Below are 24,500 nucleotides of genomic sequence, written 5' to 3' on the forward strand. Positions count from 1 at the left end.
CTGGGATTGAGCCCCTCATGGAGCTCCCTGTTCAACAGGGACTCTGCTTCTCTCTCTTCCGCTCCCCTTGCTTGATTTCTTTCATTAATAAATAAATAAATAAATAAATAAATAAATAAATAAATAAATAAATAAAATATTTTTTAAAAACAATGTCATTTGCAAAGTTGGACTTTTATTAACATAGTCCATTGTTTCCAATTTATAATAAGAAAGTGCAGAAATAATCACTTTTCTGTCTTTGTTGTTCTACTATTTGAAAATCTGTTGTTATAAATTCCCAGGGAGACATCATGTTAAGAATTCAGACTGGTCATACTGCTGGACGTTATAAAAATGAGTTATCACTATTTTTGTTTTGGATGGCAAATAAGATGAGGGAGTAAAAATCCTAAAAATTGGATGAAATAACTCTACCACATAGAATTGTGCTTTTCTGTTATTCTCCCCAACAAATTTGTTACTGGTTGATTCTTAAATGTTTCATCTCATATTAAAGTATGCTAAAAGAGAGAAATAAGCATCTACCTTCAGCCCAGGTCATGGTCCTGGGCTCGAATCCCAAGTTGGGCTTCCAGCTCCTCCCTCTGGAGCCTGCTTCTCCCTCTCCCTCTCCCTCTGCCCCTGCTCGTGCTTGCTCTCTGTTTCTCTCTCTCAAATAACTAAATAAAATATTAAAATAAAATCAAAAAAGACAATTACATATAAAATCCCATTGTTAATGATAAAATGGAATATTAGCAGCATATACTGAAAATATAGGCTTGATGTAATACTCCATACCTCCATGGAAGCAGACTTATTATATTGTAGTTTAGTATAAAATGTTAAAAGTATATTTTATAAGAGGACTTTAGTAGGAAATTCTTTTTGCAAATATAAAGGCCATATCTTTCCTTGAAAGACCTGTTGATTCAGAGATGTTAGCCAGCTATCTTTACTAAAACACTTTACAATGCTAAAAATAGTTCACTTCAGTTAAATATGGATATTTTAAAAAAGAAAATCCCAGTTAGACTGCAACAGAAGGACATTTTGTGTGACAATATTTTGCATGATTAAAAATTTAAACAGAATAACAGCTATTTATATTTACAGTTACATGAGAGTAATTACTAAAGCAGACAAAATACTTAGAGCATAATTTAATAATGTTTTCCTCTAGCAAAGGTGCCAAAATAGTTATTTGCATAATTTTCGCAATTTGTACTGAAACATAGCTAAGTGAAATTGGGAAGACATCTCTCCCCAACCACCCTTTTTCTTTTGTAGGAGATGTGGGGAAGGGACTCCTCTATCATAACAACTCATTTTTGTATAATTTCCCATAAAAATCATGACCCTTGTGTCAACCATTAGGCGAAAGAAATGTGTTCCATTCATACTTTCTCTTTTAAGGTCTTTCTTTCAATGGCCAGCCTCAGCCCAACTTCAAGTCTCCTAATTATAACATTTACTAGTTCAAAGATTAACCTTCTGAGAGGGGCATTCTGGGCTCTTGGTAACATGATCAGCTTGGTCTTCTCTTGGTCTCTCTCTTTCTCTCTCTCTCTCTCTCTCTGGTTCTTTGTATAGCAGGAGGGAGATGATGGTATCTGGCACATTCCTAGGATGACTTGAAGATAGCAGCCTTCTGTGTTTAGGGCTGAAAGATTGTGAACTCTGTTAGCTGAAATGCCACTCCAGGGAGGTGAACAGAACATTAAAAAAGCTTTAGATATAGGTAGTGTGGTGCAAGTAGAGTCAAATTTGAGAGCTGGGACTTGAGTGGACATTTGTCCCTGCTTTCTACCTTAATAAAATCTTGAGTGTTAACTGTGGAAAAGGGCATTTGAGAGATCACTAAAAATGAATCATTAGAGTGCCCAGAAGAGCTTTATTATGATGTATTGCGAATAACTTCCCAACCTGCTCCATGCTTTTATAAGTGCTTATCAGGTAACTGAGTAAAAAGTACATTCTTTCAAGGCCCTACCACAGAGATTAAGCAGTCTGCTGAATTACCATGGCAAAGGAAAATGCTTTTCTCCTGGGTTCAGTCAGCATCCTTTGGAGGATTCCATGGCAAGTGAGAATAAATGTCCTTTCTGGAAATACTGTAAAATTCTCAAGTGAAGTTGCATATTTCAAAAGAGAGCCACCAACTTAAGAGGAGCATAGGCAAAGAGTACTTACTGGAAGCTTTCGTTCACTCATGCTCTACAGGATTAGAGGGTTCCAGTCAATAAACAAAGCCATTTTATGGCTCCTGACGGGTACATGGAGGGGACTCATTTGGTCAAGGACCAGTATGAGGATGTTTCTGTTCAACAGTTAACAGGATTCAACATGATATGGAAAATACAGGCGTGCAAAACTATACTACGACACTCACGTTGCCAGCTAAAGCCTAAAACACAGCCACATTTACATATGTGTCCATCTGTCTGTTTTTACACTTTATTTTTCCAACCAGTGGGTGAAGTGGTTTTCATCCAAGCTGCAGTCTGAATTTTTTTTCACCCACCGCTTTGCATTATATCATATAGATGCATATTTTAAAAGCGTGTGTTATTTGTCCCTGGACACACGTTTGCGCAAGGCCTCGGCTAGGTCTTTGGTTCTCTGCCAGCAGGTGAGCTCATCTTCATAGAAGCCTCCACCTTGCAGGTCGTCTGGGAATCACCCAGTTAGGGAGCTGTATGTCACCTTCTTGTCCAGGTTACAGAAATCTGGGTGATGCTGCTGGCCTGGCCGGGGCCACAATTGGGGGAGAGCCGGTGAGAATGGAAGTGCTTTAGGTCTCTTCAGTGGAGAGCCTGCGTAAATCCTGTGTAAATAGAGGGAGGATAACAAAGAAGGAGCCCCTGCAGCTCTGAGCATTTGGAGCCATTTGGGGCTGAATTTGCTAAATGCTGCTTATACCGCCTGAAAAGTTGAAGAGAAAGGAGCATAAAATCCCCTCTGTTTTTCCCTTTCTGCTCCTACCCTGGGGGGAGGGTGTTCAGGACCAGGGAAGCCCGAGGTAAGCCGATGAAGGCTTGTTTTTTCAGTGCTCTTTTGAGTGTGAAAAAGGTGGCCTGGGTCACTGTCCTCTCTTTAATGTTGGAAACCCGCACAGTTAGTAAATGTTGCATGTAAATGAAAGCATTTCATCTCTTCTGCTTCCCTCCATGCTAGTGGGCCATGGACTAGTCACTTGAAAAATCACAGAAAAATTTCACTTTAACGTGTCCAGACAGTTAAGCACAGCAGGAGAGTAAAAGAGATCAGTAATTAGCAGGTCTCACTGCTGGCCCCTCACCCCACCTCTTGCCCCTCACCCTCCCCGCATTTCTGCATCTTCAGCTCCCTCCTCCCCCAACCTGATCTGGTGTGAAAAAAGGTAAATTGCATGTGGAAAAAGATTTACTTTGTGGATGGTTCTTGGAAAGCGAGTTTTGCCAGGCTACAGTTGAAAACAGAAAAAGGCAAAGTTGACTTCTTCTTCCTTTTTTTTTTTTTTTTTTTTGCATCTCATTTGAAACCCTGATGCAGGTTTCTCAGGGTTATGTCCTAAATTAAACTCCTGGAAGGTCGTCCCTAAAAGAAAATATCTTTTGACTCTGTGTGTGTGTGTGTGTGCGTGTGTGTGTGTATGTATTTTGGACTCTTAGTATCTTTTAATCCTGTTTTCGAAGTATTAAGACAAAAAAAGATGAAGTGATGACAGAGAATGGGTTCACAAGGTACTGTGTGTTACAGTTCCATGGCTACATAATACTTCCTTTTTCACTGTAATGTTCTGAGTTATCTAAAAGGCCTGGGCCACGGGCAGTCCTCTGTCTCCCAGCATTCCTTTTTCTGCTTCAGAGTAGGGCAGGTTGGAGATGCAGTACCGCTTTCATCAACAGTGTGTGACACATGTCTCAGACATGTGAGGAGCATCTCTGAGGAGGACCACACACATATGTGTGAACAAAAGAACACTGGACATGACACCAGGATACCCAGTGCTCACAGAGCACGGAGAGAGGAGTGGGGGAGCCCAAGGCTTGGTGGCTACTAGAACAGGTTACCAGAGCCAAGGGGACTCCTTCATGGGCAGCATCTCCAAAGCAGCTTGTATTCTCATCGGGTCCTACTAATCTGTCCGGTGGATCTTGCTACTGGCTTGTCCATGCCACTTACATTTGAGTGTTGACTCTGTGTCAGGGTTTCGGGACCAGAAATGACACACTCCTACCTTGGGAAAGTTCACAGTGAAGCAAGACAGAGAAATTGGTCAACAGACAAATGGCAAAACAGAAAAGTAATAAATATAACAGAGGCAACAACAAACGGCCGAAGTCGAAAGCGTAGGATGCTAACTCTGTTTAATGGGAACTGGAGAAAGCTTCGCCAAGGAGGTACCTTTTTCCCTGGGTTGTGGAGGTAGAATAGGAGTTTGCCTTGACAAAGAAGAATGAGAAGGAGGGGAAGTAAAAGTGATGAGAAAGGGCATTCCAGGCTAAGAGGACAGGACTCAAGGCATGGAATCTGGAATGAACCCTTGGCTCAGAAAAGTCTTTGAAATACCACAGATGCTTCTGTTTCAAAATCATATTTAATTTGGAATTGACATCCACAGGAACAGTAATGATCTTGTCTCTAGATAATGGTGATACCTATTGATGCGTCTGCTTGTTTTCTTCGTTCATATTTACTTTTAAAGGTGCTGTCACTTGCTATCCCCTTGGAACCCGAGCATAAATATACAAGACCTCACTCTTGGGGTTCGTTTCTGGGGCGGTAAGGGCTTATCCAGCGTCTAGCTTCACTTGTCACATCCTCTCATCCTCTCTCATCCTCTGAGCAGGTTAAGGGAAAGCGTAGTGGATGTGAGCCTGGCCTTTGGAGGACTAGCACACTCTGCCACTTCCTAACTATGTGACCTTTGACAAGTTACTCAATTTCTTTGAGTCTACACTTTCTTATCTGTGAAATGGAATTGAAAAAGTAGTCATTTCGTTTGCTGTGAAGATTAAGTGAGGATCGGAACATTGCAAGTGTCCGCCGAAAGTTACTTGTGATAATGAAGATAATTACAGTGATGGCAGTGTGGATAAAGAGGAGGAGACTGTAGTCTCAAGACAGGGAAGTGGTGTGGAAAAGGGGCTACTCCATTTGCCACTCTCAATACAGACATCTGTAGGGCTCTATAAATGTATGGATGGGTGTGCAGGTATGGTCACAGGCAAAAATCTGCAGTTCATCCAAAAACGCATTTTCAAATTGGTGGATAATTTGAAAAAGATACAATTTAATTTATGTACATACAGGTTTATGATCTCTGTATTCATCAGCATACCTAATTCCTGGAAATAGATTGTTGAGAAGATATGTATAGGCATGTGTATGAAATTAGTAGATTTACGTTGCTCACAATGAAAATGATGATGAATATGGTGAGTTTTTGTTTAGCAGAAAAGAGGGGAGGAAAGCCACGTTCTCTTGGATGATATGTTTTACGGCATATATTTCGTATGAATGTATTTAACTACTAAACCTGGTCCAAAACTTGTGGAACTGAGGATTGAATAATGGGCCACTGACTTACCCAAAATAAAAAACCAACGCTACCAACCCAAATACATATGTATCTGTCCTAATACAAGATTGAGAGGTCAGTGTTCGATGTTTGTTGTTTGACAGTGTGCCAGGTGTCACAGAAACCTTATTCTAGCTTTAAAAAAGTGACTTGGAGGCCAGGGAATATATTGCTTTAATCACAGTTCTATGAAGTGTTTAATAGCACTGCACAGAGCTCACGAGGTCCTGACTGTATGGACAGCGGGTATGAGTTCTCAAATATTTGTAGCATCTCTATGCTCTGAAGGTCAGTCTGGTGTCTCCATTTGGACAATAATAAACCGATTATAAGAAATCCTGAGTCTCAAAGACTATTGCTGTACTGAGTATATCTAAAGCCCCTCAGGCGATGGCTTACTTTTTAGAGAAAATTTTGCACATATGTTTGATCCTGGACCAGTCCAGACCAGCTCTAACTCAGCTCCATCTCCTCGTCCCTAGATCTAATCCATCCTCTGCACTTAGACCTTCACTTGTGAGATCAAGCCTTGCTTATATCTGTCATGGATAGTAGGGTTCAGATGAGGTAATGCTTTGAAAATTATTTTTTTTTAAAGATTTTATTTATTCATGAGAGAGAGAGAGACAGAGACAGAGACAGAGACAGAGACACAGGCAGAGGGAGAAGCAGGCTCTATGCAGGGAGCCCGACATGGGACTTGAACCCAGGTCTCCAGGATCATACCCTGGGCCGAAGGCAGCGGAGCCACCTGGGCTGCCCAATGCTTTGAAAATTAGAAGTTAGTTTACAACATTAATGTGAGAATACTAGTGGTCATAACACTGGACCTGAAGTTGCCTGGACTCTAGTTTTTTCTTGACCACATATAACTGGAGAACCTTGAACAACCACCGTACCTCCTGGCTTCATTTTTCTCACTGCTAAATGTCTTGGTTTTGTTTCGTTTTGTTTTTGGAGGGCGGTGGAGAAGGTGTAGAAAGGAAGAAGAAGATGCATCCTCTTGATTGCTGCATTGTATTTCTGATAGAACAAGAAAGCCCATCAGAAATATTAAATCCCAGTGATATTGGATTCATCATAGCACATCACCACTGTTTGTATCATTGCTTTATTCCAGACCAAGAAATTGATGTCTAAAATAGAGATAGATTTTTGGCTAACTGGAATAAGACAATATGCCAATGGAAGGAAGTGATGTCCTTTTGCCTAAGAAGTTTTTGTGGCCTAGAATTTTATGGATTGGGAACTTCTGCTTTAGAATTACCCGAGTATCCTCTCAAAATGTGTCCATATTCTTCTTTGATTCACTGGCTACACAGCTATGGATACGGATTCTGCATACACCTGGATACCCATGGTATCCCGGGATTTAATTCCTATAACTAAATTCTTTCAGTATTGGCCTTTTAGGTAAGTGTAGACTGGGGCTGCTTTTCAGAGCAATGCCCTGCTCTGAGCACAGTATGCTGAGCTATGGAAAGTATGCATGACTTCCTCCAGAGGCTGGGTGTAAATCTAGCCACTGATGCTCTCAAAATACTTCAGAGTCTTAAAACAGGAGGAAGACCCAGAGATTAGATTCAGGCCTTTATACAGTAACCACCAGGAGTAGCAGGTTAAGGGGATCTTGTAGGCGCCCTACAGCAGTGCTTCTGAAACTTGAATGGTCATTAGCATCACTTGCAATGCTTAGTAACATTCAGATTATTAGGCTCCACCTCAGAGATTCAAATTCACTAGGTTTGAGAGGGTCCAAGAATTTCCATTCCTCACAATTTCTTCATCGGTGCTAAAGCTGCTGTTCTGTCTTTTGAGAGCCAACGTTCTAGAGCTTCCTTCCTTCTTCCTTTTTATCCCTTATCAGAAGATTAGGATGAGGCTGCATTCCGCTAGTTAGTACTTGTGACAGAGAACACTGTCACTCTTCTACAGTGAATAAGGCCCGGGCCACGTTGTGGTTGCTTACCATGACCACTGACCCTACGCGTGGGAATAGAATAGACTTATAACTTCCTACCTTTCCCTGAGGTTGCATCTTCTTTCAAATTAGAAGGTCATCTGTGAAGTTCAGTGGCTTCCAACAGCCAGTTTGAGAACCAGTGCTAGGTTGGTTGCGTAAGCAAAACCAAGGAATGTGTTAGAAATATAAATTCCTTGCCCCTGCCCTGGGATATTTTGATTCATTGAATCTGGGATAAGCCTAGAGACCTGTGTTTTTAACAATCTCCCGTGATGATTCAATCCACTTCAAAGTTGTCTATCTATAGGCCTTGAATATTTCTTTCCATGGTCACCCATGGAATTATTATTCCAGTAATACACAGCTCTCTGGAGTATCTTTGCCCCAAATTTAGACTGTACCCTTAGAGAAGGGATCGGCAACCTTTTAGAAGAAGCATTCCACTATTTTTTTCTTTAGTTTTTCATCATCAGAGATGGCAATCCTGGTGGAATGGTCAGTGGCTCAGCCCCCCAAAAAGAACCTAATGGACACTGGGTTCTTCAGAGAAGCATCATTTCTGGTATGTTTAGAAGTGATTGTGTATACACAGGTACCCAGCGCCTTAGGCACTGTCACAAGCATGATTGCCCCCACTTGGGGTTATCTGAAAGAGGGAGGGGCCCTTGCATAAGTTCATGAATGAGTTCAGTGGTTCCCTCACCCAGTATACAATCGCTGAGTATCTGCTCCCAGGATAAACAGAGAAGCAAAAAACAGTTCTTGCCCTCAGGATTCCACACTTTTAAATCTTAACTTAAGATGCTGAGATGTAATAATGAGATGTTATTATCTCTTATACCTCCTCTGGCACACACATCCATGCTGGTGTATGTAGACACAGACACACAGACACACACACACACCGTCTTCAGCACAGAAATGCATTTGGCACAGGTGCCAAGGATTGCCAACCATCTTACATGCACACAACCTTAGAACCAGAAAACAGTGTCCACTTTGAGAGTTACTAACCCTAGCATCACCTGCACAATTTTATTTTAGGTAACAGATCACATAGTTTCCTTTCAAAAAGTTTTTATGGTGTTGTTATTCCTCTGTGCTGGAGTTGGTTCACAGTCCATTGAAGGAAAAAAAAAACAATGGTATTTATTTTGTTATTTGGAGAGGAAAATGCCTCTCTTTAAAGGAGGTATAGACACTAATATTAATTTAAAACTCTTATGTCTAATATCTACTTATTATAAAAACAGGCACATTTTTCTTTATAATTATCTGTTACACTGGATCCAAATTCAGACATTTTATAACACTTACATAAAATGAACTGCTTGTATTAAAATTCATGTAATGCTCCTGCCTTCTCCAGTTTAAGTTAATCATCAAAGGACGCTCAATCTAGCTATATATATGTATATATTTTTTTTCTTGAGCTAAATAATTTGAAGGTGTTACCAGCCCTCTTTGCTTTTGAGCAAGAGAAAATGCACTGTGGAAAGAAATGCTCTCTCTTATTTTTAAGGTCATTCATTGATTGGGTGATTGGGTTAAAAAGGCAAATGCCCCCTTTTCTTTTCTTTCTTTCTTTTTTTTTTTTTTTTTTTTGGTTGAACTTCCTTCAATTAAGCAATTAACCTTTTAAAAAAAGTATATTCAAAAATCTATCAAAAAAAGCTAAATGAGATTTTAACAAAATCCTGACAATTTCAGCTTAAACATATACACAGAAACCATATGTGCTTAGGAAGAAATATATACACACAGGCATTGTTTACAGTGTGTGTTTTTATATTTGGAAGACATTGAAGGAAGAGCCATTCCATACATACATTATCTGCAGTGTACATCCAGATAGCCCACATAGATTTCACATTAAGAGACAAAGATATCTTTATCCATGGTAGGTGGACAGACAGACTGACTTCAAACTTGGACTTGCAGTGTAGATTTTCTTTTTTTTTCCCCTCATCTCCGGGTACTGCTTTTCAGAATTGCCTCGGGCTACAGAACAGCACCTCAGATCCCCAAGGCCCACTGCCTGGCTCCTAATAGCCACTCTCCATCTGTGTCACATGAACAGCTGATGAGATCTCTCCAGTGTCTGTATTTTGGAGAGCACATCTACCCAGGTTAAAATGCTAGGGTTGCCAAGGAGCAGTCAGAAGCCATTAGTGTGGGTGAGAATTTGCCTTGCAGCAGTTCCGTGGCATGGTGGAGAGCGTGTACGCGTGTCCCTGCTTGAGCTTGTGTGTGTGTGCGTGTCTCCTTATGCAAGCGACCCCTGGTATACACGGGTATGTAGGGAGGGTGGACAGATGAAGACTAGCCTCCATATATCCAGTATTCAAAAGCCAAATGCCTTTTGTTTCCCTGTTACTCCGATTAGTTCTTTGACTATTTGGGGTCCCTTTGACTCACTCTTTTTTCTTTTCTTTCTTTCTTTTTTTTTTTTTTTTATCATAACAGACGGCAAAGAAAAAGAGAACAGCAACTTCGAGGTCGTGCTCTAGTGTTTGGGCAGATGGAAGGGAGCTGCTTTGCCTTGGGGCAGGGTGGTTGTAATGAAGTGGCCTGTCAGTCTGTAAATAGTGAGGGTCATCTCTTCCATGTGATGGAGGGTATCACATTGCAGTGAAAATGGAAATGTCAATAAAATTAATCTGCTAGCTCTTTGCTGTGGCTTCTCTGCTTCTCTGGTCAAAGAAGGTTGAGGGTTTTTTGGTGAGCTAGGAAAAGAACAGGTATAGGGGAGCCCACAGATTAGACACAGAAGTTAGAAGGCGAGGAGCCTGCTGGGCAGGACGTTTCGGTGTAGCCCAACCCAGGAGGACGGAATGGGTCTGGGACTGAGCTGGGAAGCTGCGGAGCGTCTAGCTCAGGCTACATTGAGCACAGAGTTTATTGTTTTAGGCTTTCTTGGACAAGGTTTTTACTTAGCATGGGATTTATGGCATTTACTGCTAATGAATGTCTATTCTTAAATTACAAAAACCCCCATCTCAGCGCAATTCCCAGATGTCCTTCCAGGACCCCAGCTTCTTAAACACCAGCAGGGAGCATAAACTCTCCACTTCTCTGTTTTCCTCTTTCGTGTGGCTCCAGGCTAATGATGTGCAAGGAAAACACAGCCATCTATAAAGCCCCAGTGCTGTCCCCGTATTCTTCATTTATTTTGCATTTGATTATGCCACAAGTCGGATCTTGTTTCTTTCCTTTTTTAAAGTTATTAGTTCAAATATTAATGTAGGGATATGGCATATATTGCTGCTCTTGATTGATGCCTTCCCAAAAACAGGAAGACGTGCTCGTATGAATTTTAAGAAAGTAGGGGTCCTGCAATGCCTTGCCAGAAGAGTTTTTCAGATACATAATTTAGATGCCCTCCAGGCAGGCTTTCAAGGCATTTTTGCTGGAGGGCAAGAAAAAATAACTATGACTGTTAAAAGTAAATGATTTTTGCTAATGCACAATTAATGCCAGAGAAAAGCACAGAAGAGAAAGATGTTGATGGAAACTTCTGATTAAGTGAGCACCCTACCTTCATGTATATCTTTTCTTTTCTTTCTTTCTTTTTTTTTTTTTTTTTAATGATCATGATCATGATTAGCGGTGCAGAGAGCTAAAAGTTTCCATGTCATGCAAATGCTGAGTGTAGGGTCATCTGAGGAGTGTGTGAATGTGCGTGAGTGGGAGGTGACAGTCGTAGGAGGGGCTGAGCAGGCAGTGTGTTATGTGCAATGAACAGTGACACAGTTACTGTCACCTATGCAGGCAGCCTAGAATATATAGACTACAGAACATTTAACTTGATTACCCTACAGTATGTGTTCACGATGGGCATGGGGATGCATTTTCACCAAATGGGTTTTCTGATGGCGGTTTTCCCACATTGGATTCCATAATTGACAAAGAGCTACTGCACTGTGTCAAGCGCACAATTATAATTGAATTAATGATATGGGCGAGTGTGAGACACACAAAATTAACATTTGAAGAGGCCTGGTTTAATTTTGTCTTTTACATATTTGTGTCTCCAATTATACTTTAATGAAAGAGAATATACCTGCTTAATGGATTTCTTTCAACAAGCTTAGCTGAGCTCATCATTAGCCGCACATTGTTGTTGGCACCCTTTCTGTGTTGTCTAATGTATTTTCATTTTTTTTTTCCTACTAGGGGATGGTTTAGACAACAGTGTAGCTTCACCTGGCACAGGTGACGATGACGATCCAGACAAGGATAAAAAACGCCAGAAGAAGAGAGGCATTTTCCCCAAAGTAGCAACAAATATCATGAGAGCATGGCTCTTCCAGCATCTCACAGTAAGTCAACACGAAAGAGAAAGTTGTGTTGTTTTGCCTTCTGCTAGCAAATCGTACAGATTGATACAGATTTTTAGGAATAAGGTGCCTCTTCTCCCTTTCTTGAAATCTGTTGACTGATGGAGCAGTTAAGGTTTCGTCAACTGTGGCCACTCACAGAACACCCTCTAGAAAGGAGGTTTTTGTTTTAATAGGCCAGGAATCGACCTTACTCAAGATGGTCTAGGGCCCTACACAGTATATGTAAGTAAATTTGTTAGTGATGCTGAAGGTATGAGAGCAACTTCAGCTAATGCCACCACAACCAAGCGAAGTGGCTGCAAGGAGCTCATGAATCCATAAACACTGCTGATTACACTCTTAATGAAAACCATCTCCTCTAGGAGGCAAAAAAAAAAAAAAAGGGTTCCTTGCCCCATGCGTGTCCCAGCTCATTGGTATCAGGTGCAACTGGAATCACTGGAGCCACGTGCAAATGTGGCACGCGTTTATGTGACAAACACAGAAAGCTTATAGGTGCTGTAGTGCCTCCATCTGTAAGGTGGAGACTAAAGATTCCTTTGTAACTGTTCAAGTCCATTTTCTTCTAAGCCAACCCCGTTCACTTCTGGGCAAAGATCAACTATGCAACATCTTTAATGAGTTCTCTTTCTCCTGCTCACAGTCGGTTTTATGCGGTGTATACCGTTGACTCTAAGACTCTCATGACCGAAAAAAGTCACGGTATCTTCTTACAGAGGGACTGGGCACTCATATTTTACTGTTCGTCTGGAAATTCTGGGCAAGTGGTAGAGGTATCAGAGGCGGTTGCTTGCTATGATATTGTTTTCAGGCCATTCTGTTTAGGCTCATGCTGAAAAACAGAGTAGCCCGTTGAAAGCTGAAGGTCTTCTTTGATTATCCAACTTGTGGGTTGCCATGCTGAATGACATTAGTTACAGTGTCATGGGTCCAGGACAAGGTTCCACTTTTATTTATGGTGGTGGCTGTGGCTCTGCTCTTGCAGCAGACCTACAGAGGGCAAGGGGTGGAGCACTAGTGGGGAGGGCCAGGTGATAAATTCACATCCCTAAATCGGCCATTTTGATGTAAGGACATTAGTAGCAAACTAAGGTGTATCGATCTGGCCTGTGGTGTCAGGATTAGCCGGGGGAACCAGCGAGGCTGCCCTGGTAGTGGTTATTCTTGCCTTGCAGCTATGGCCATTTCAAAGGTCAGGGCCCTGCACTGACTTGGCTCAGAGGAATTAGACGGAACATGCGGTCTCTGGGCTGATTACTTAACCAAAGACAAAATAATGAGTCCTAAGCAAATACTGACTAATTGAAAGGGCTGTAAATCCATTACATATTGGTCAGGGATAATCAGGAGTATTTAATCACTTTTATCTATTCAGGAGCACTGAAGCTGCAACAGCAAAGCCCTGAACCTTGCCATGTGGCTATTATTCTCATCATTATCAAAATTACTTCACAGCTGTTCTTTGCTACATCACCTCAGCTGGAGATTTACTAACCTGTAAAATGTTTTTAATTTGGAAGTCGAGTGAGTGCAAGGGGAGGGGTTTCTCGTTTTTTTGTTTTGTTTTGTTTTGTTTTGTTTTTTGTTTTGTTTTGTTTTGTTTTAACTGAAGGTTTGCTTGGTTAGAGTAGCAAGTTAGCAAGGCAGGGTAGGGGCGCCTAGATGGCGGGCCGGTGGGTGGGCAGGCGGCTCCCAGGCCGCTCACCTGTTCCCGGTCCTCCCTCCGTCTCGTCTCCCTGGCTTGTTGCACAGCTCAGCCCTTCTTGGCGGAAAAGAAAGATCTCGACACTGGCTTCCCAAGCAAACATATCCATGTATTTGCAGACCCTCAGTACTGGAAGTCCACACCCCAGGCCAGCAGAACCTGAGCGAGTTCAGTGGCTCTGTTTACGAAAGAGGAAACTGAGACCCAGGAAGGGGAGTGATTAACTCCAGGTCACGCTGCCACCCGGACCCAACCTGCCCTGTCCCCAGCCCTGTGCTTTTTGATTCTGATGACTTGGCTAGAATCATTCTCCCCTTTCCGGGTGGCAGATAAATCTCACACAACCCCTGCCAGCAATGCACTCGGCATCAAAGCGGGGGCAGAGAAGCCAAGTGCCGTTCTCTGGATTTGTTGTTAAAGCTCCCCACTCCCCCAGTCTCTGGGTGGGGAAGACTTCCTTCACCCCTTTCACCCCTTTCTCTTCAAGCTGCCCCCCCCCAGCCATGTCCCCTGCCTTGAGCCCCCAGATGGGTGTCTGGAGCCCTTGCTAGGCCCCCTGCCTTCCCCTGTCGGTACTCACCTCCCACGGCCCGGCCCTGGGCCGAACCCACCGTGTACTGTGGCCACTGGTGAAGAATTGTGCATGGCCAGTGATTGCCCACCTCTCCTTGTGACTTGGCCATGCAGGGTGCTGCCCACCACCCGCAGCACCTTGCCTCACCCCGAGGGTGCCTCCATCTGGGTAAAGTACCTCAAGACTTGGTGGAGAAGTCTATGGCCAGCTGAAGATTTTCATGAATGCCGGTCCGTAGAGTGGGGAGAGGAGAATTCAAAGAGCATTTGGAGGCCGGCATGCCCCTGCCCCGGCTCGACCTCACCTCACGGAAACCCGTTGAGTTCCCTGGACCTTCCGTGGGCCCAGTTTTCAAATGAGAGGGACACAAAGCAGGGTGTCCACACCGCAGGCTCCTTTCCTGCACCCGCAGCACTGGGGTTGCCTCACGAGCACGCAGCCAGAGCCCTGTTCTGTCCCAGCCCTGGTCATCCTTGTCTCCCTTTCTTTTCCTCTTCTTCTAAGTGCTTTATTTTTCTCCTCCCCATGACCTTCCTTCACAACATGGCCCTTTCATTACTTTCTCCCACTGGCTTTGTCTCCCAGTCTTTCCCTCTGCTCCCTCCCTTGCCTTTTCTAAACCTCCCTTGTGTCCTAAGGAAATTCTCCTCAGCTTTCTCTTTGGAAAAAAAAAAAAAAAAATTTCCCTCTTCATCCAGATTTTACCCCAACTGCAGAAGAGAGGTTCAGTAACTTTGATGAGGATGGTCCTGTAAAACTTTTACTTTCCAATCTTTAATGAGCTGAAAGATTTACTCAGCTATAATTCCGAGCTCAGAAACCAAGAATAGAGACCCCTAACTAGCGACATGTTAATTTAGACTTCTTTTCTTACATGCACTAACAGGCATGAGGAAGTCCTTGGAAATAGAGATGCCCACTATATTTTTCTGTCATTTAATTAATTTCAACTTTCAAAGTGAAATGTTGGCTCTAGCTCGCTGAAACTCGATGCAGTCTAAATTATTATTTCATGTAAATTTCTTCACAAGTGCATGATTCAGTGTGCATTCCTCCATTATTAGTCTCTTTAACATTATTTCAAACTGGTTTTTTTTTTCCCCTTTTGTGCAGTATGACCTGTTCTTGTATTACAATAATCCCCGATGTACCCTTTTTTTCTTTCTTTTTTTAAAAAGAAGCTAATTGAATTATCTCATTATTTTAATTTGTTAAGCAAATGTATTTTGCATCTCAGGATGTGTTCTTAAAGAAGGGGGTTGCTGAGGCTTTGCCCCCTGAATGGGCCATTGGCCCATTTTGACATTCATGCATTCATTAACCAGCAGAACATAAAAGAACTCTGGTTGTATTTTTTTTTTTTCCAAACACCCAACCAGCATGGAGCAACTTTTTCCAATAAGCCACAGGGGTCTCTCTACATATGTTCTCAACTGCAAGCTATTGTCACCTATTCTGAATACCTCAAAAGGCCCAGAGAAAAAAAGAAGCCCACCTCAACAAAGGCCAACTGTAGCAATTGTTAAGTCTTAGTCTCAATATGACAAAAATCATTAACCTTCAGTTTTCTTGGAAGAACAAGTTCTACTACAACTGTAACAGTTAAAACAGTCTCAGTACACCGCTAACTTTAGGGAGAAAGGTAATATGCTTGCAGCTGATTGATTATCCTGAAGGAAATATTGGAACTAAATTCAAAGTGGCATTAAAAAAAAAAAACCACACAAATTGTTGGATGAATTGAGGAATTTCCATATTCAGAGTTAAGCACTTTGAATTTAAATTTCATCTGAGGCTAAATAATTAATTTCTGGTTTCCAACTACTAATTTCCAAGGTGTCTTTTAAAAATCCCCTTTAAAAAACTCATAATAATTTTGAAAAGGTAAACCCATATATATGGTGCATATATATATATATATATATATATATATTTCAAAATGATGTATATATATTTAGAAATTCACCTGCTAGAAATGTTCTATATATGATTACCCCCCTCTTCTACTGGTTGATGGCTCTGCCTGGCTTCTCAGACTAAAAAATCTAGTGAAGATTGAAGAAAGAATCTGTTGGAAATGTATGTGCTTTTGCTGGAAAGTACCCAATGGCAAAAGAACTTAGGGAAATCCTAGGGAAGTATATTCCTTTCACTAACACATGGAGATTATGGTATCATAAAAGTAAGCCTGCCATTACAACTGTTTTTATTTGACTTCAAAGATAGTTAAAGAAAGAAACAGCAAGAAATAATGCCGGGGCTAGCGGTTTATTCATAACCGTGAAACACTCCTGCACGCCAAGAAGCCCTTAGTGTGCTCACTTAGGCTCTCAGGCACCTCCACTTGCCACCTTGGAGAGCTTTCTAGTTGTGCTGCAAAGAATATATTTGATCACGGAATGAAAACAGGAAGTGCTCATACACAAAGACGCCACTTGCTCCTAGCAGTCTCTAACTAAAGGTTTTCTTATTTGAAAACACAGGGCTAAAGCTCACACTTAGGGGATGTGGGGCTTCTTTCAAAGATATGTGTACAGAATCAGAAGCAAATTTACTTTAAAGTGATGTAATACCATGCAGCCTTCCTGAAACGGCAGGTTATAAAAATGGTGCCCTTTGTTCATGGCAAAATGTTTTTTTCCCCCACTCTATCTCTGGTGGAGAGGGAGAGTGATGAAACCTGCCGTTCACAAGTAAAGTCGTTTGGCTCCTTGTCTATTAGAGATTGTTTTATGGGATTTTTTGTAAGGGTCTCTGGTAATAAAAATGAGTTTTAAAGTTTATCGTCTTGCAGAGACAGTGTACCCAAGTTATGAGTAAATATAGCTCCACATTACATTAGAGGAACACATATCTCTTCCCCTGTGAGTTCATCAGCTTGGTCATCTCAAAGTTTTTTTATTGTGCACACACATACACGTGAGAGACAGACCGAGAAAGACTCCAAAATAGACTATTTGCCTTTTAACTAGTTCTCTTTATCTTGTGTAGACCTAGATGGCTGCTTCTGCTTCTTCATCTTCTTCTTCTTCTTTCTTCTTTCTTCTTTCTTCTTTCTTCTTTCTTCTTTCTTCTTTCTTCTTTCTTCTTTCTTCTTTCTTCTTTCTTCTTCTTCTTTCTTCTTCTTCTCCTTCTCCTTCTCCTTCTCCTTCTTCTCCTTCTCCTTCTCCTTCTTCTTCTTCTTTTCTTCTTCTTTTAATGAGGTGATCCAGTGTCAAAGTTAAGAGCATAGAGCCTGGCTGTCTGACTGTGGAAAGTTAGATGGGTCCTACCTGAATGGAACGGGAACACTGAGTGTCCTTTCGTGGGGCTTTCCAGGCATAGGATTCAACCAGTGTCATGACTCTCAATTATTAATGACGGGGACAAAGCAGAACAAAACACAGGGCCTGGAGTCTGCAACAGAGTAGATTTTTGATCGTGAACAGCTACCCTCTCTAAGTTTCATCTTCCATATCTGTAGAATGGGGATGATTCTAGAACCAACTCAGTAGGGTTGTTGCAGGGATAGTATGAGATAACGTAAAGCATTCAGCTCTATGCCTGGCTCTTATAATAAGGATATGGTGTAATTCTTATTTTAATCTAGCCGAATGGCTAGCAGGAGGCTTTGACCAATAGAACTGAGCAGCCAAAGTAATCACTTGATTTTGTGGTCTGTGTGAGCCGGCAAGATCAGGTTTTGCCAAACCAGTCCCAAATGCCCCTCAGCAGGAGAGACCATCATCTAATTATGCCTTCCAGAACTGTAGAAACAGCTGATGGCTGCTAAGCTATGCTCAATGATACCATCCATGAGTGCTGGTGCTAATGGAAAGCCAGAGCATCCTGGTAAGGTGAGCCTTCCAGGATAAGGTGGGAGATGAAGAAGAAACTGGTTACGGAACAGCTCAGAACGCCTCAGCTGGGGACTACTTTTGATAGAGAATGCTCCCTTTTGCTCTAAGAGGTCGAATATGTGAGCAGAGTCTAGCATCTCCAGCTTCCTCAGAGCATTAAAGTCTAGAGTCCCTGCCAGACAGCATGGTATTTTTTTTAAAGGGGTCACTGAATGTGAAATTAGAAGACTGGGTTTGAGCTCTTGTAATCTCAGGTAAGCTAGTCAACCTCTGAATTTACTTTTTCATCTAAAAACTAAAATCGTACATTTGTGTCCTACTTAGCTGGTTGGTTGCTACATCAGATGAGGTAGTCGGTTTATGACTGTGATGTGCTGTACAGATGTTGAGTATTTGGGTTTTGTGGTTGTGTGCCTGGGTTTCCAACGGCCTAAGCTCTAGTAGTACCACATGAAATTAGCAAGGGTGAGAGAACCTGCCAGCCCCAGGTTCTCCACTTGTTCATTCCACATGGGTATCCATGGGGAGACTCTGATCATTCCTATCATTAGTTATCTTTCTAAGGGTCTTGGATGGTTAAGTGCATCAGTACTCCATGACATTAGTTATTTCTACTTGAAAATTAGTGCCTTTCTGATTCTGAGATTGATCTACTTAATACCAATTGCTACAGGCCAAATGAATACCAAGAATAAAATGTTGGACTGACTTATGCAGTGAGAGATGGCCTGTCTCACATTCAGAGATCTGGATGAGTCCAGGATAGAAGTGGGGCTCTTGGGCTCAGGAATCCTTATGTGGAGATGCAGATGCAGAACACACAGCTGAAAAGCACCAGCAGAGAGGGCTTCCCACAAACATGCAGTGGTGGGAGGCTGCCCCTAGCTGTAGCCTTTGCATTGTTTTTCTGCTTGCCAGGAGAAAACATCTGTGAATTATTTGAATGGAACCTTATACTGGAGATCGTCTGAATTGGTGTCATCTCTGTTTAATTTCAGGAAATGATGTCACAATGCATTAAATAACAATGCTGGGTGATTTATTTTCCCATGGACATGCTGTCCTAAGCATTCCTCTTCTCTCACAATGTTTCCAATTAACTGTAAGCTTGAGTGTTCTTCCTATTTCATAATGATTTTGAGGGGTGGGGGCGGGAGACGGGGGTGGGAAGAGTGGTAATTTCAGAGGTTGCTGAGGTTCAGAGCACATCCATCATGTCCTCATTGGGACAGGGAGGGTGCTGAACATTGGGACTGCGATCACCAGTGTCAGTCTACAACAGGGTTGGTTGGTTTTATTTTTTTTTTAATTTTTTTAAAGATTTTATTTATTTATTCATGAGAGACAGAGAGAGAGAGAGATAGAGAGGCAGAGACACAGGCAGAGGGAGAAGCAGGCTCCATGCAGGGAGTCTGATGTGGGACTCGATCCCAGGTCTCCAGGATCACACCCTGGGTTGAAGGCAAACGCTAAACTGCTGAGCCACCCGGCCTGCCCTGTTGGTTGGTTTTAAAGAACATCTACAAAAGAAAGCTGGATGTTCTGATCTTAGCTGCCCAAAGAGTCACCAGATAATTTTACTAGCGACCTGCATACTGGAGCTTCTGTCTTTATCAAAGTTTCTATGCACTCCCTTCTTCAGTAAAGAATAGAGGACATAAGTCAATTCTGTGTGCCATCTGTCGTCGTTTTTACAATTTCTCAAATTAAAGAGACAGGCCAAAAATTTAATGTTGTGTTGAATCCTAGAAGCTCCTCTAGAAGAAGTAAAATTGTGACTAAATTTACTTTGTCTCTCTTGAGGAAAAGAAAAAGTTGTGCCTTGTTGTGTCATAACCTTTCCCTTGGAGTCCCAGTTTGGTGTTTGGGATTAGAGTGTGAGGGGTTCTGCCCATGAAGGCTGATGCGTTTGGGATTCAGCAGGCCCCACCCACACTCTGAATGAGATAAAGTCCCCAGGGCAGTGGTGGTGGCAGTGGCCTCCCGTGGGCGTGCTGAGGTGTGTGGTCTCCTCAGTGCAAAACATCTGGTGGAGATATTTCAAAAATATATCAAACAACCCCATGTGAAAAGAAGTTCAGCTGAGATAGATTAAGAAAATTAAGTCCCAGATTATGAGCGACTAGCTGACAGACACATTTTTAAAATGAGCAACTGGGTGAGAAGATTGAAGAATGAAATGCTTATTAAATCACCATCAAAAAGACACTAAAATAATTATTAGCTCAAAGTTTAACACCCAATTTCATAAAATATCACTCTAAGCATAATTGTTTAAAAATACGTTACAGAATTCAAAGAGATGGAGAATGGAGGACCCTTGAATAAAAGAAAAGGCATGTGCATATCTGAATATTCAGCTATTTAAAACCTCCAAGAATAGAGTGCCATTAAATGCTGTTTAGCAAAACCCGTGAATATTCATTCAGATCATAGAGAACATTTCCATTTCCTCCTTCCACCCGACCACAGTCTGCAAGGGTATCCTGCGGGGAGGGGGGGGGGCTGCTGGGCGAGAAAGGCCAAGGTGGCTGGGTGGTGAGAACACACACTGTTCCTCAGCTCTGCTGCGGCAGGACAGGGTCCTCCCCACCCTCCCCCGTAATCATGCTCAGGCTTAGTTTTGATTTTAGAGACCATCGCTGCACAGATTTCAGACAACTCCTGAAAATGCCCCGCCTCCTCTGTGCCGTGGTCTGTTTTTGCAGTTTGGAACAGATTACAAAGTGTAAAGGTGATATCCTGCCCCCCCTGCTCCTGCTACGAAGTAGTGACTGGGAGGAAGCATTAGGTTGGGGGAACGGAATGTGCTTTAGCGCTTCCACGCTGGGTACCACTTTCTAAATTGATTGGCAGCAGTTGTTTACAGTATGCAGAGTAATCACTGGCACCCTTTAAAGGTGTATTATCCTCTTAAAACATAATAGTAATGCCATTTTCATGCTTTTACATTTGCTATTCATATTTTGAACTGCCAAGTCCCAAATCTGCCAGAACTGATTTAAGTTGTTTTTATCTAATAGTGGATAAGTTGTCAAGTCACAATATAATGGCAGATAATTTTTTCTTAAACTATAGTTTTACTTCTTGGTTATAATAGATAAGATGAATATTTGTTGACTCTCCCTTGATTGTCCACAAAATGAAAAATTACAACTCAAGAGATTATTATTGTGGGATTCTGAGATGACAAGAAACGAAGAGAATGTCATTCTCCAGTTACTCTGAGCATTATAGAAAATTAACATGAGCCACTAATCAGCCGTCTTCCAACCCCCCTGCCTCTCGGTCTGCTGATATCTGATTGGCCTAACACAGCCGGATAACTAAGATCCTGCCTTCATCCACCAGATCTTATTGCTGCTCTTGACTTAATTTTAATATCTCAGTTTTCACATTACAATATGTATATACATGTAGATAGATTGATTTACTTCTTGAATAATCCCCCTACATTCACAAATATTCCAGAATTAATTTTGACTTAGAAATAGCTGACAACTCCATAACTAATAATTTAGAGAAGGATAATCTCATGACTGTGGTCATACTCCAGTTGTAAAATGGCTTATTTCTTACCCCGGACACATGGTGTGACCCTGTCATAAGCTGATAATAAACAACCCAAGTGTACTGGGGGTGGTGTTACACTAGTCTTTTAAAAAGAAAAAAAGATTTTATCAATAGAAGAGATGAATGCTGGATTATTCCCCGTAGGTTTGGTGACATGTTGGAACTCTGTAAAAGCAGCCTTGTTTTTTTTCCCCGTGGTGAAAAGTTGCAGGTTCCATTTTAGTGTTCCAAGATACCTGTAGGCAGCTCATGAGTTGTTACACTTGTTTTAAACTTTGCCTCACATGAATTTAAAAAAAAAAAAAAAAGTGGTGAGAGGGCACCGGCAATAGGAAATCATTATTAGTCAATTATAGGCTCAGTTCAATTTTTGCATTAGTTTCTAGCAAACCGTAAGTTTAGACCTATGTGGCAAATCCCACCGACCGCTTGATGAAGACCCTACTTACTGCTTAATCCTGAAGCTTTTATGTTTGCTAGTGAACTGCTTCAGTGATAATCAAGTATGTCCAAGTGGAAGGCATCAGTTTTTAATAGGACCTCTATCACCAGCCTGGGCATCCTTTCAAAAACAGTTTTAAAGTATGGATGTATGTACATATGTATATGTGTTTTTCTGTTTGTTTGTTTGTTTTTTGTTTTTTGTTTTTTTAATTTTGTGGAGCAAATTTAAAGAAAAGTGTGATCTGGTTCTCTTTGGTTCTTAAATGCTCGTGTTCTCTTGTCGGGGTCTATTCCAAGCACTACCCCCACCCCTGCTTATTTAAACTGTATATGTGATTAGTTAAGTAAACAGGAGGTGCTTACATTCTCCTGAATCTGTGGTTGCACCTGATTGGGGTAGACAATAGTGGAAATGTTTGGAATTAATCAAAGAATCTGTGCTTTGCCTACCTTTGATTGTAAGGACAATCTGTTAATTTTTTTTTGTGCTTTACCAAAACAAACATTTCAGGGTAGGGAAAAAGAAATTCCCACTGTTTATAGGAACATGCACACACACACACACCCATACACACACCAGAGGCAGCATCATTAGGATCAGTGGGAAGTTATTGGAATAAGATCTTTGAATCTCTCTGCTCAACCCTTTTGTTCTCTGAGTTACCTTGGGCAAGTCATATAATTTTCTGAGTGCTGGTTTTTTTTTTCTACCTTGTGGTTTTGAGTTACCTGGGATCAGGAATAACCCTTTGAAAAGGGCAGGATACGGTGAAAGCATAAAATGATATTCATTACTGTTTTCATATAATCTCCCGAAATGATTAATTTGCTCTCTTAGCTCCATGAAACCTGAACTTGGATATGGGTGAAATACTTTTCAGAGGAAAATATTGTACTTGTTTCTTTTGACCTAAGTCTGTTTGGAATGAGGATCAAGTCCATGCAGTTAGCATGATATGTCCAAGGAAAGGGCGAAAGACTTACAGACCATTCACCCTGTGACATGGTTATAATGGCATCATGAGTGAAAGTAATGAAATTTCATAAACTCAAACTTAAGAGAAAGAATTGTGTGAATGATAGCAGAGAAACCTCTCGATGAACTTACTCCCACTTGTATTATTACAGCTTTGGAACAAGCTCCTTGGGGATTTGGAGATCTTTGTTCTTTGTCCATAAACTCTTCATCCTGAGAATTAACCGGTTCACCAGTCTGCCACGTTTCATGCTGGCCAATCTGGTGAGAATGAGCAGCTTTGCATCTCTAAATCCTAGGAGAGACAGAATTATCTCTTTTTAGCAAGACACTAGTGAGGGTTGTTTTTTTTTTCCCCCGAAGATAGTTTCGATCTGGATGCTAAATCAGGCTACTTTTGATCCTATATCCAGAGGTTTCTGAATGCTGCAGCTCATGAGACAGAATTCTGTTTGGCTAAAGCATAGAATATGTATGGGAGAACAGTGGAAAAAACTTAGAAATGTATATTGAGGCCCTAGGTTTAGACTCCACAACCCAGATATCCAGGTGGGGAACCTCTGTGGAAGTTAGAAGTGGTGACACTGTGGTTTGAGAGTTGAGGCAGTTCTTTGCAGAAGCAATGCTTAGAACCATGGCGTTAGAGAAAGTAAGCAAGGAAGAGAGCACAGGAAGAAGGAGTAAGTGGAGAGAATCTCTTTGAAAACTATGTTTAAAGCGAAGAAGAGAGGGGCGCCTGGGTGGCTCAGTTGGTTAGGCATCTGCCTTTAGGCTCGGGTCATCATCCCAGAGTCCTGGGATCAAGCCCCGAATCGGGCTCTCTGCTCGGTGAGAAGTCTGCTTCTCCCTCTGCTGCTCCCCTCTGCTTGTGCTTTCTCTCTCTCTCTCTCTCTCTCTCATGAACAAATACTTAAAAAAGAAAGGGAAGAAGAGAGAAAGTAATGAGAAAAGATAAAGAAAACAGCTTAGTAGGAACATAATCACATGTGAAAAGAGAAGGAGTTTCAAAGCAGGGGAAGTAGATTCTGCAGAAAGGTCAAGGACAATGATGTCGAAAAATAAGCCTTTGGATTTGGCACTTGGAAGTCCTGGTCTACCTCTGAGTTCTACAAACTGAAGAGTGAGCTGGCAAAGTTGGAAGGGAACAAAGGAGGAGCAGGACAGCGTGTGGGACAGCAGGGTTTAGCTGTGGGGCGCAGCAGGTGCATCAGGTGTTGCACTGGCAGCGGGAAGGGAGCCAGGCTGTGGGTGTGGAGGGGTGGAGAGGATGACAGTGCATAATGCAGGGTTCCAAAAGAGGAAGCCAGTGAAAGTGGAGCTCAAAGTGCAGGTAGAAAGGTAGGCAGGAATCTACCTTTTGTAGACGCCTTTTGTAAAGAAGAGGAAGAAAGTTGAGGGAATTCAGAAAAGAGCTTCTCTCACTGGATGAGTAGGAAATGTGGAGAGTGATTGGGAGTGTGTTGGGAGGGCACGGCAGTGCAGCCTTGGATCAAGAGGGCTGGAGAAGGAATGCACCCCCGATCTGCACCATTTTG

General features: G+C 41.9%; 1 protein-coding gene across 8 annotated transcripts in view; it reads left to right on the forward strand.

Annotated features, from left to right (window-relative positions):
- MEIS2 (Meis homeobox 2) overlaps positions 1 to 24,500 on the forward strand; it is a 206,533-nt gene that overhangs the window by 53,079 nt on the left and 128,954 nt on the right. For all 8 annotated transcript variants that reach the window (XM_041746204.1, XM_041746206.1, XM_041746201.1 and 5 more), the window contains one exon: positions 11,688 to 11,833. In XM_041746204.1, the coding sequence (XP_041602138.1) occupies positions 11,688 to 11,833 (146 nt within the window). The remainder of the gene's footprint in view (positions 1 to 11,687; positions 11,834 to 24,500) is intronic.

Source organism: Vulpes lagopus, chromosome 2 (assembly GCF_018345385.1).
Source record: "Vulpes lagopus strain Blue_001 chromosome 2, ASM1834538v1, whole genome shotgun sequence".
Classification (NCBI taxonomy): Eukaryota; Metazoa; Chordata; class Mammalia; order Carnivora; family Canidae; genus Vulpes; species Vulpes lagopus.